Source organism: Leopardus geoffroyi, chromosome E1 (assembly GCF_018350155.1).
Source record: "Leopardus geoffroyi isolate Oge1 chromosome E1, O.geoffroyi_Oge1_pat1.0, whole genome shotgun sequence".
NCBI lineage: Eukaryota > Metazoa > Chordata > Mammalia > Carnivora > Felidae > Leopardus > Leopardus geoffroyi.
Window position 1 is genome coordinate 13,822,414 of NC_059330.1, and position 12,365 is coordinate 13,834,778.

The following is a 12,365-nucleotide window of genomic DNA, read 5'->3' on the forward strand; positions in this document are numbered from 1 at the left end:
AGGGCTCAATCCCGTGAACTGCGAGATCACAACCTGGGCCAAAGTCGGACACTTAATCAACCTGAGCCACCCAGGTGCCCCAGCATTGTGATTTTTAGGAACCAGCAGTCATGTTATAGGACTGAGTGCACACGTAAAACACTCAGCTCACGGTAAGCCTCCAGTGAGTCATCTACTGCTATTATAATAACAATTATTATTGAACCTCGTGCTTGAATAACACTTGCCATTTTTTTTCAAGGTTCTTTCCCCATTATGAATTGACTTCATCCTCATGCTTTGCTTGTGGGTTATTTTTCTGATAACACACAAAAGAAAATGCAAACGCAGAGAAGTCACTTGCCCAAGATCACACAACCAAGTCCCAGCAGATAAAAGGCCTGTTCCCTGCCTTCAAATTTCTTAAGATACAAAAGATACTGATATTACTTCTAAACCTATATCCAAACACTGAGAGCAAAACGTACATAATAGCATGGCCCTTTGGGAGTCAAAGGTGGAGAAGAGAGAGGGCATTTAATCATAAAGGAATCCTTGAAGAGGTAAATTGGGACTGTAGAAAAATAGTGAGCAGAAGGAAGAAAACTGCAGAACGGAGACAAATCAGTGGATAGCAGGGGTCTCAAACTCAGATGCCTTCAGGGGCCGAGCAAACAGGGATGAATGGAACGTTCCAGGTGTAAACAACAGAGAATGGTGGGGACTGCAGGGCCTCAGGTCTCACCAAAGGGGTAGCCACTAAGGAGTGCTGACCAATTTTGTGGCACTCCTAGGAAGATCCAACAACTGGTTTTTATGAGAAGCAGAAAATTTACATTTTATATGAAATTTCTAGGTTGGGTTTTTTGTTTTTTCACTTTAATTGTGGTCTAAACATCAACTGTTTTCTAAACATTGGCAACGAATTCAAGTATTTTAAAAACACGTTTCAGGCCAAACTAATACATCTACAGGCCAGATATGCCCCGCGGGTTGCCAGTATTCAAGCTCTGATGAATGACGATGCTCAGGGCTCGGGGCCCCAAGCAAAGAAGTCTGAACAATGATGGACACAAAATATGTTATTTATTGTCAATTTCTGCAAAGACACATTTAAGCAACAAAATATACATTTGTCAACCTTTTAGAATTTGTTTTATACATTAACAAATACAATGTGCTACCATAGCAATAAATTAAATGTACATTATTTACATTACATAGGCAGTCGGGGTCTACGAATCACCTCCTCAAGAGGAAAGAAAGAAAAGTCATCATCACATGGATCATTTCCAAGCTACACTTCTGAGGTTCTATCACACAAAGGAATCTCTTCACACTAGAACACCAGCAATCCCCGGGCTGGAGCGCAGAAGGGGAACGCCCATGACAGGGGAGAGTTGGCATACATGCTAAGGAGTGGGAAGGAGGAACTGACCGTTCCAAGTGGAAATATCACAAAATCAAAGATGATGGCATTTAAATTCCAGTCTTTCAGACAAACACCCTCTCTCCAGGGCTGGTAAGGCACAGGACAGAGCCACTGCCCCAACAGCCTCTCACTAGGCAGGGCTCCACTGTCCTTGGCCCTAGTGCGGGTGGTCTCCTTCCTCCCAAAGGGGCAGATGGGCCAGCTGAAAGGAAGGAGATGTGGGGTTGGGGTGGGCAAGGGGCTAGTGGTAAAAACAGATATCAGGGCTTATAGAATGCTCCTTCGCAGCCTTGGCAAACTCCACTGACCCACCCTCACTTTTGAGAAAGGGAGCTAAAGATCTGGGGAGAAGCCGTGGGGTCCCAAGCATGGCTGTACGGGTGGGTCCCTGCCAGCCACCTACTTGACCCCTGACTATCCCCCACGACGACCTGTCTCTGTTGACTCAGAATCAAATGAAGAAGGTAGTGTTTGCATTGGCACTTTAAACAGCCAGGGTAAGAAGTGACGGTGGCTCTCATCCCACCTCGTCACATGAGCCTACATTTTTATTAACCACCTTTGTTTAAGGGTCGGGGAGAATAGGAGAGTTTTCTTCTACCATTTTCCTTAACTTAAGGTGGGGGGGAGGGGCGGAAACTGAGCGTTAGTTAACTCCATCTCTGCCCTGGCCCCCACCCCTACAGGGCAGTTGAAGAATGGACGTTACCCGGAAAAGTCCACTAAAAATCTCTTGCCCTCCAGGTTTTCTCTGCTCAAGTTGCATCCAAAACCCCAGGGCCCTCACTGAAAAACTGAGAGACTATCCCTCCTGATGAAAAGAACAGAGACTGAGGCCCCACCCTGACTGCTGACAGCTCCCAACCAATGCCCAGGCATCAGCAAGGCTCCTCCAAAACTCAGTGCCCCAGCAAATGCAGCCACTTGTTGAAGGGACCATGTAGGTGGAGCAGACGAAAGGGCCCTGGGTCATGGGTTCTAATCCCAGCTTTGCCACTCGCTGGTTGTGTGATCTCCACCGAGTTACTTCCCCACGGGGGCTGAGGTTTCTCGGCTGGATGATGATCTGGATGGATTAGATGTCAAAAGGGGCCCGAAGGCTGGGACACAGAGATGATGCCAACGAAGCTGAACCACAGAATGTTTTTCATTCATTTTTCACTCATTCATCATTTTCCATTCATTAGAAACTCTAGCTAAGATCTTCTCTCTCAAGCTCTTTCTGCCTCTGCTTTTAAGCATCAACTGAGCAGAGGCAAATGGATACCCTACAGAGCCTGACAAATATCATTTCTCCCATGAGTCAGGCAGTTCCCAGAAGCAGAGAGGTGTCCAGGAAACACCTCTCCTGTGTCCAGATCACAAGCAGAGCACCTCGAATACCAGCATGAGCACCGTCAGAATTAGTCTGGTCACAGGGACCAATGAGACTTGAGCAAATCTTTGAGCCCCAAGACCGGGCGCAGCAATGAAAGGAAGTTTTGGGCCAAGCAGATGCAGGAGAATATGGGGGAAGGAGCCTCCAGGAACCCGCGCTGCCTGCCCCACGGTCTACAGGGATGAGGTTAAGACTGCCCACTCCCTGCTCTCCTCCTCCCCCTCAGCCCTAGGACCTCAGCGGGGCTGGTCATGTATACTCTAGAAGCCACAGGATGGGCTTTCTAGAGAAGGTAAGACAGGACCCAGAGGAAGGACATTTTGGATCCAGTCCAACATACCCCTAGTAACATAAGAAGGCAGAGAACCACTTCTCAGGCCTGCTTCGTAGGGAGCACACCTATGCCTCTGTTCCCCTGGACACGCCCCACCTTCCTGGCCACTGGCTCAGAGGCAGGGACAAAGCCCTCCCAGGCAGTGGGGGCTGCAGGAGCAGCAGCCAGAGCAGTGGAGGAAGGCGGGTATGAGGTTCCCAAGTAGGACAGGGTGGGGACAACCTGGAAACTCCAAAGGACCCCCAGACCACAACACAACACAGCATAACCACCAAGCAGCTGTAAATACCAGCTATCCAGAGAAGCGAACCAGAACCTGGAATCGTTTTTTTTTTTTTTAAATGCAGCTTGACCTTCCAAGATCCTTCAGAAACTCAGCCAACAAAATGCTGCCAGAATCCGCAGACCTCGTGCCAGCAGCGGGTGCCGCTACAGTGACTTTTAATAAAAGCTACACAGACATTTGTTGACCTTCTCACTAGAAGAAATTTTACCGGACTAGTACTTTAAGTAAACACGTTTCCCAGAGTGTGAGGGGAGAGGCCCGCCCAGCTTGCAAACAGGACCCGACAACGTCCACATGAGTGAGAGACGAAGGGTCAAGGTTTTGCTCTGATGGCAGAAGCAACAGGGGAATTGTGGCATCGGTCAAAAACAAGTAGAACATTGACTTGGGGCTGCTTTGACTTGGGAATAGGCCCAGATCCCACCGCAAAGAAAACATCTGGTAGAAATCCTTGTCGTCTGCTCATTGAAGTAGGAAGCCAGCCTGAGTCGCCCTGGCTGTCCTGTGTCCCAACGTGCACTTGAAGCCGTAGCACCTCCGAGGCTCTGCTCCTCAGACTCCATGTTTTACTCGTTTTACTTCACACCCGCCTTAACCCCCAGCAGGGCCAGTCAGCGGAAACGACCTTTCGCACCGCAGACAGGGAAGGGCAAGAACCACGAATATGGGGCCGCTCCTGAGAGTGGGCTGGCTCCGCCCGAGCGGGCAGGGGGCAGGCAGCGTCTGAAGTGCACCCCCCGGGGGCCCAGGCGGTACAAATCTCACCAACGGGACCACTGCCTGCAGAGTCGTGACTGAAGAAGATTGGGGGACCAAGCGTCAACATGGCCAGAGGGCACAGCAGCTGGGAAGAGCCCCCAAGGTAGCCCTGGGCCCCCCGCAGATGCCAGGAGGACAAGCTGCAGAAGGACGTCGCCCCTTCCCTCACACCTACATTCTGTGCCCACACCCGGGCCTGGCCAAGCCTAACAGCTCGTGCCCCATGTCGCCTCCCCGGCTCTGCCCCAGGCGGTGGGCTGAAGTAACTCTTCCACAAGCCTCTACAGCCAGCAGAGACCCAGCCCAGCCCGTGGCCCCAAGGTCCTCCGCAGCCAAGGCCCCAGAGCGCGACTTGCCAGCTTGCTCTCCCCGAATTCCTTCCCGCTCCGGGCTGCCCGCCCCTTCTTGGGGAAAAAACCTGCCCCGAGCGGAGACGTAGGCACGGGGCTTCTCCCACAGCAACGGCCACCGGGCTGCCGCTGAGGAAGAGCACGGCGCCACCTCACGCACGCCCAGCTCAGTCTCGGTCAGCTGACGGCAGCAGGGACAGAGGCGGCGCCGGGCCTGATGTCAGCAAGTGGGCAAGGAAGAAGTTTCTAGCACAGAAGCACACAGTTGTGGGGGCAACACAGCTGGTTTCGATCAGGACACCTTGGAGGGCTGCTACAAATCTCTGTTCCCGGGAAAGTGGTCCCTCCGCCACGACTACGTGTATTCACCGCACCTGTCACATCCAGTGCTGCCCCTCTCCGGGTGCGGCTTCCCACCGGTGGCCTCCGCCCCCCACCTCACCACCCTCTCTGCCTCTCCTGTCTGTGACCAAGTCCCTAGGACCCACATTCCCTCCCTTGCCCGATTCTTTCCTCTACGGACAAAACAAGATGACGAAGGACCCAGACACACATCACATGGGGCAGTCAGGCGCAGGGGGAGCCCGGAGGAACGAGGCCTTGTCTGGAGAAGGGGAAGTGCTTGCAGGGTGCCTCGGCAAGGGGACAGGCAGGACAGTGGCCAGATCGGGACACTGGGACAGATAACTGGTCTGGTGGGCAGGTGGCCGGTGGGGCAGCAGGACTGTGACGGTCAGAGTAGTGGATGGCACCCCCAAACTGCTGGAACAGGAGCCTTCTCCAAGACAGAATCGGGGCTTCCCTGGAGGAGAGAAGGAGGGAGATGGTGACCAAACGGTGGGTAAGGAAGAGGGAGCGTGCGCCCAAGGCTATAGCCCACTGATGTGCTTGTGACAGGATGGGCCAAACACAAGGGGACCGGAGGTTACGCAGCCTGAAAAGTTGGGCATAAACACGGACTTGATGAACAGAGGCATCGGATGTACACGACGGGGGGTAAAGGTGAGCATCAGAATTCCCACGGTCCCTTCTGCCTTTTCATAGATCAGGTTTATATAAAGTGAGAGGAGCTGTGCCCCCACCCCGCCTTGGTTCCAGCTGTGACTCACACCCCCTGTCCCCGGGAGCCCCATGGCAGGAAGAGGAACGGGCATTCAAATGGGTCTCCAGTAACTTTACCAGCAGGAGGTCAGGCCTCAGTGTTGTCAAACTGGACCCATGCCCCGCTCTGCTGAAAACCACACAGCTAGAACGGAAGTCCTCCCCGGGGTCCTCCAGTACAGTGTTTAGGGGGCTAGGGCACCTCTGAACATGATGGGGGGACACATTTCAGCCCAGAGCCCTGGCCAAAGACACAAGGAGAGAAAGGCTGCCAAGAACAGGGAGGCAAGGGGGGCAAATTGCAGAATCCCCCGTCCAGGGCAGGGAGGTCTGCTCTGGGCTACGGGCCCCCTGCCTGATGGAACCAGGCTCCTCCCAGGGCAGGGAGACCAACTGGGTAAGCCTGGCCCAATCCTATCAGGAAACTCTCCCCAGCCACACCGGAGGCCACCTGCAATCCTCCGCATCCAGACCTGCGCCCCATCACAGAAGCTTCGGGGAAGAAGCGACCGGCCCTCTCCAGCTGTCAGGATCTCTTTGGCCATTCTCAGGTTATCAGGCCACTAGTTCCCTGGTCTTAGAGTGGACACACTTTGCCACGTGGCCAAAGCAGGACAAACACTCGACCCACCTTTGACAAGCGAAGGAATCCTCTTTCACATTAGTGACCCTGTTTCAAGAGAAACCCATATAAGAGTTTTAAATAACTAGACAACATAATCTCCAGCTTCTGTGCACCCAGCTCTCAACTCCCTGGTGAGCTCAGGAAGGGGCATGAGGCCCCAGGAGCCAGCATTTCCCAGCTCACACCTGTGTGTGTCCAAGGGTATGACTCTAACACAGGAGGTGTGGCAGAGGTGGCTGGCACCCCCCAGGCTGATGCCTGCACCATGCAGGGACCGCAGCGTCACCCCTAGATCTGACCAGAGTTTTCCTCCCCACCCCCTGTGATATGTGAGGCACCCCCTTCCCCGGGCCCCCGGAAAGGACAGCTGAGTTTTGGAGGAGGTTGGAATGCGGGATGCGGGAGGCTCCGCCCACTACCCTCACCCCCCCCCCCCCCCCCCCCCCGGATTCTTACCGCACTAGAGCTGGCATGGCTGAGCTTATCAAAGCGGAATTTCAGGTTTGACCTCGGGGAGTTTCTGCTTTTGGTATCTAGGAAAAACCGAAGCGTCCGTGAAAAGACGGTGAGACTGTAGAGGTCACCAGGGCTGTGTGTCTGGGGCGGGGGTGCCGCCCGGGGGGTGGGGGTGGGGGCAGGAGCAGGGCCTCCTCCCTCCCCCGAGAGGACTGACTTGCAGCAATTTGTCAAAGCCAACTCTTTATAAGTTTTCAGAAATGCAAGCTAGTTGGTAAACCCAGTCATTTTTTTAAAAATCAAACTATATAAGCTTACAATTCCATAAATTATATTCGTCAAAGGTACTAAATAGGGGCACCTGTTTAGTGACTGGGTGACTCAGTCGATTAAGCATCAGACTCTCGGTCTCGGCTCAGGTCATGATCTCACTGTTCGTGAGCTCGAGCCTCATGTGGGGCTCTGCGCTGACAGCACAGGGCCTGCTTGGGATTCTGTGTCCCTCTCTCTCTGCCCCTCCCCCCCCAAAAATAAATAAACATTTTTTTACAAAAGGTAATAAACACTCAGAAGTCATCGCTTCCCAATTATTTCTCTGCATTTTATTACGATCTACTCTCCTCGGGCTATTTATGTCCACGGCGCCTGTCTGGTGCTCCTTCCCAACTCCGCAGCTCACTGCTAGCCTGAGATCAGCCACGGCAGGAGCATTTACACCACAGAAATCAGCAAATGCTACAAAACCAGGGCTTGACTTATTGTTTTGTTGTCTAGGCTTCCCCTGAGAAATCGCGAAAATATCAAATGTGAAAATGCATTGTGTCTGTAGCCATTACATTATAAGCAGCGCCAAAAACCGAGTCCGTACCCTTCCAGTATCTGAAAACTGGTATCTGATTCAGCAAAGAGGTTGCACGTGTCACTGACAAAATATCAATCATTCATGTCAGAACTACACCTGTTGGTCATCAGCAACTTTTAGTTGCCAACAGATACCAAGGTTAGACAAATATCAGTAAGAATATGGGATTTATAATAAAGATTATTATTTATAAATTGTGTGCTTCAGATCCTCTGTATCAGTAAAGTTTATAGTAAACATGTGTGTGTGTGTGTGTGTGTGTGTGTGTGTGTGTGTGTGTACAGCAGGAGAGCCAGTTGTTAAACATTTCCCAGCACGCTGCTGGCAGGAGGGCCACTTGGCTTTGTGGTTTTCCTCTGGCCCAGGGAATCGGCAAGTCAGTACCCTCCACTCAGAGGCTGCTGACTTATTTCTGGTACTTCGAATCAAGGGGTCCCACCCAGCACCATGAGTACCTGTCACTATGACCTGCCAGTCCCCTCTCAGGGTCCCAGGGAGCCCAGGTGTGACATGACCAACAGTCGGGGCATCTGAGACTACAGAAGCCTGGAAGTCAGGTCCTCCAAGGGCACCTCCCTCCCCCTGGCGCCGTCACTCCCCAGGCGCAGCCAAACAGTTCAAAACAGTTTCCAGATCTCTGCAAACTGACCCTGGTCCTGCAGATCCCCAGCACAACTTCTGCGAGGCTGGGAGTAGGAAGTAGCCCTGGGGTTACATAATGCGCCGGGGAAGGGGGTTAAGGGCAACATACCGTGTGGTACGTTAAGAGGAGATGGAGTTACCAGGCCCATTCGAGGTCCCCTTCTGCCCTGGGTGACCTTCGGCAAGTGGCAGACACTCTAACCCTCCCATTACTCAAAACTTTATTTTGATATGTACCTAATACCAAGTAGGAGCCAGGCTTGGTTACAGATTGTTTCATTCATTCCTTCAATATTTCATTAAGCGTCATTTTTTAAAAAATCAGAGTATCTGTATTACTACCCACTTTACAGATGAGGAAACTGAGGCTCAGAGAGATGGGCCTATCCATGCCACAACCAGGATAAGAACCGGGCTCTGCAGTGGCCCGGCACAGGGGGCAGGACTAGAGCAAGCACATGAACCAGCTCTTTCTGTGTTTCTATCACTTGACTAGCGTTTCTCAGCCTCAACTCATTGACATTTGGGGCCAGATAATTCTTGGCGGGGGCGGGGGGGGGGGGTGCTGCCCCTGTACTTTGTAGGATGTTTAGTAGTATCCCTGACCTCTACCCCCTGGATGCTAGCAGCACACTCTCCTCCCACAATCCTGAAAATCAGAAACGTCTCAATATCGTTAAATATGCTCTGGGGAGGCAAGAGTGCCCCCCGGTTGAGAACCTCTTACTATTGTTTTATTCCTGTTATTTAACAAACATTGAGGTTAACAGTTCTTTTCTTTTTAATGGTTGTTTGTTTTTTAAGTTTGTTTATTTATTTATTTCGAGACAGCAAGAGAGCAAACACAAGGGGGGTGGGGGCAGAGAGGGAGAGAGAGAATCCCAAGCAGACTCTGCCATCAGCATCTTGAACCCACATCCTTCTCCCATTTCTCCAGACACCCCTGATCCACAGCCCAGCCACCCCTCACTGCCCACTGTGACCCCTTGCTGATCTCTCTCTCTGCGCCCACTCCCCACCAATCCTGTCTGCTCGGCCAGCTGCGGCCACCAGAACAGTCTTTCGCTAGTCCAGAAGGCACTGCTCCACTTAAGACCCTCCAAGGCTCCCCTCGCCAGCAGGATGACACCCAGCTCCTTGCCAGGGTCTCCATGGAAGCCGCAGCCTGGCACCCTATGTGCCGTCTCCTCTCACACCTGTCCCCTAGATGAACCGCAGCCCAAGGAACCATGTGCGGTCCCCTCCGCCTGTCACACTCCTCCCGCTCCGTAACCTTGCACTGTCAAGGTCACAGCGTGGCAGAGGCACCCGGCATCAGTAACGGGAGTGGGGCAAGAGAGCCTCGGCTTTCAAATCCCAACTTCTCTACTAAAAAAAATCACTGCACTTTCAGAGCCTCAGTTTCCCCACAAGTAAGGAGACAATAAGAACACAGGTGTCTTAAGGCTGATGAACAGATGAAGCGGGTTAGCAGAGCTCAAGGGCCTCACCCTTTGCGGCCGAAGCGGAAACCGCCTGACTGAGCGTGGCTGGGGCTCACGCCCACGAACAGTGGTCAGGACACAGCCCCTGCCCCCTCCCCCCGCCAGCCTCATGGTGCACGTGCCCAGACGTCACTGACCTGTAGGACTCCGGCTCATGATGATGGGGGTGGCGGCCGCCCCCAGGCTGGGGCTTTCGCTGCTCGGGGACGGGCTGTACACAAACACCTCCTGCTTGAAGGGTGAGGTTGTGGACGGCTGGCTGCTCTGGGGAGAGAGACTGGGTGAGCAGGGCCAGCTCCGTCCTCAGCGGCACCACAGGGTGACCCGCGCCATGGCAGGCCTGCCACAGGTCCCCAGCAAGCTCAGGGCGGTCACTGCCTCCCACTGGCATACTTGGACCTGCTCTTTCTGCCGCCCCTAACCCTGCCCCCAAAGTGCCCATGGCCTGGCCACACAGAGCACCGGCTCTCTCCTCTCCAGCCAGGAGCCCCATGGCACGGACACACACCATTCAGTGCAGCCTCCGGCCCCCTGCTGACGCTCCGGTGCCACTCTGCGGAGGCCCCCCCCCGCCCCCCCCAGCCACTGCTCCCAGAGAGCAGAGACGGCTGACTGGCCCACCTCTTGCTTCCCTACCTTCCTTTTTACCCACAGGGCCTGGGTGGGGCTCTTCCCACAGCAGTTAGTTTAATGCATACAGCGGGTGTCTGGCTGGGCCCAGGGCGCCCCACCCTGCTCCCCAGGGCGGGATGGAGGTACACCTACCCCGCTGTCACACTCCTCCATAGCCTCGCCCTCCCCCGCCGTGCTGCTGAAGCTGCTGGTGCTGGAGGAGGAGCGGGAGATGTTGGCTCGGCCGTTCTCCTTCAACTTTATGAAGGGCCTGTGGGAACAGGAGTGGGGCAGGCCCCGGTCACTCAGCGAGACCCCCTTCACCGGCAGGGCAGACCTGGCAGAGACTGAGCTGGCCCGCCAGTGCCTCCCCATGCCCCTGCCTGTTGCCTTTCACGTTTCCAGAGAATTCTCAAGGCAAAAATGCTGGCTGTCAGCAGAGAGCATATTCCAGGGCTCCAAGTGGCTAAAGTCAGCCCTTCCCCCACCCTCACTCTCTTACTTCTCCTTGTTGGGGCAGATTTCCGGAGAGCTGGGATTGGATGAGGCCTCAGACTTTATCTCTTGAGAAGAGTGTGCACCATCCGGGGTCTTGGGGTTGCTGGATGCACTGTCACTAAGGAAACAAGAATGAAGAGGGGTGAGGCCATGGGACTGGCCCCTAAGCCTCCACCCCACCCCCAGGCCTAGGACAGCCAAAGGCTCTCAGCCCCATAGGGCCTGAGGGGTCACAGCACGCCTACCAGCGCACAGCCGCCACTTCCCTGAGCCCCACTCAGACAGCAACGGACAGTGGGGTTTTCTGCTGCATCAGGCTATTCTAGGCTCTTGGATGAGCCAAGTGGTATCAAGCAAGAGAACTCGCTGATCCTCCTGAGCCCAAGTCCACTCCCCACTTTTGCTGGCCATCTCACCTTGGCAGAGCTCTAAGTCAAGAACAGGTCACAGGCGGGATGGAGTGAGGTCTACAACATCCACTCCCACAGCAGGCAAATAACCCAGTGCACATGGACTCCTTGGCAGTGTGGGCAGGGTCACCGTGCATAAGTCCAGGGGACACCCTTCACACAGACCACAATATGAGCTCCCTGGATCCATGTGACAAGGTGGGCCCGAGGGCTTCCTTCTCCTATAGTTTAACAAAGACCTTGTACTGACACCCACGGTTTCTACTGCGCCCCCTGTTGGGGACAAGCTGGTCTCGTCCTCAATGCACTTTTATTTTTACAGCAACCTTACTGAGATACCATCCACGTACAATTCACCCACTTAAAGTGTGTAATTCAGTGGTTTTTAGCATATTCACAGAGTTGTACAACCATCACCACGATCTAAGTTTAGAACATTTGAGACCCCCATAAAGCAACTCCAGACCCACTCCTAATCACTCCCCATTCCCCCCTCCCCCCAGCCCCTGGCGACCAACTAATCTACTTTCTGTTTCTATGGATTCGCCTCTTCCAGACGTGTCATAGAGACGGAATCACACAACGTGTTGTGTTTTGTGACTGGCTTCTTTCCCTTAGCATAGTCTTTTCGAGGTTAACTAAGTTGTAGCACGTATCAGTGGTTCAACTCCTTTTCATTGCAAAAAAAAGCATCCCATTGATGGATATACCACATTTTATTTATCCACCTTGAGCTATTACGAATAGCCAGGAACATCTGTGTGCTGGTTTTTATGTGGATGTGTGTATTCTTTCTCTGGAGTCTCTACCTAGGAGTGGAACGGCCGAGTCAGATGATAACCCCAAGTTTAACTCTCTGAAGAACTGCCAAGCTATTTTACAAAGCAGGTGCATTAGTTTACATCCCTACCAGCAATGCCTGGGGATTCTAGTTTCTCCATATCCTCTCCAATACTTCTTATTATGTGTCTCTTTGATTATAGCCACCCAAGAAGCATGAATGTCTCAATGCCCTTTTAATGAGGTTGCTAATGACCTCCTAATTGTCCACCCAGGCAGGGGTTCGGGTCACAGTGCAGGGCTTCTCTGCACATTGACACTGTGGACTCTCCCTCCTGCAATCCCTCCCCTCCGGGCTTTCTCTCCCTCATCTTCCC

At 53.3% G+C, this 12,365-nt stretch overlaps 1 protein-coding gene and 1 long non-coding RNA gene across 13 annotated transcripts in view; one reads left to right on the forward strand and one right to left on the reverse strand.

Moving 5' to 3' along the window:
• Nucleotides 1-1,249, forward strand: LOC123603185. The gene is made up of 2 exons (XR_006714771.1): nucleotides 1-152; nucleotides 242-1,249. It is a non-coding gene; the product is annotated as an uncharacterized LOC123603185 (long non-coding RNA).
• RAP1GAP2 (RAP1 GTPase activating protein 2) overlaps nucleotides 1,047-12,365 on the reverse strand; it is a 225,711-nt gene continuing 214,392 nt past the window's right edge. For 11 of the 12 annotated variants that reach the window (XM_045487735.1, XM_045487740.1, XM_045487743.1 and 8 more), the window contains 6 exons: nucleotides 10,803-10,916; nucleotides 10,454-10,571; nucleotides 9,826-9,952; nucleotides 6,701-6,777; nucleotides 6,251-6,289; nucleotides 1,047-5,320 (listed from right to left, as the gene is read on the reverse strand). In XM_045487735.1, the coding sequence (XP_045343691.1) occupies nucleotides 6,281-6,289; nucleotides 6,701-6,777; nucleotides 9,826-9,952; nucleotides 10,454-10,571; nucleotides 10,803-10,916 (445 nt within the window). In that variant the 3' untranslated portion in view covers nucleotides 1,047-5,320; nucleotides 6,251-6,280. The remainder of the gene's footprint in view (nucleotides 5,321-6,250; nucleotides 6,290-6,700; nucleotides 6,778-9,825; nucleotides 9,953-10,453; nucleotides 10,572-10,802; nucleotides 10,917-12,365) is intronic. The other variant, XR_006714770.1, reaches the window with a different exon arrangement.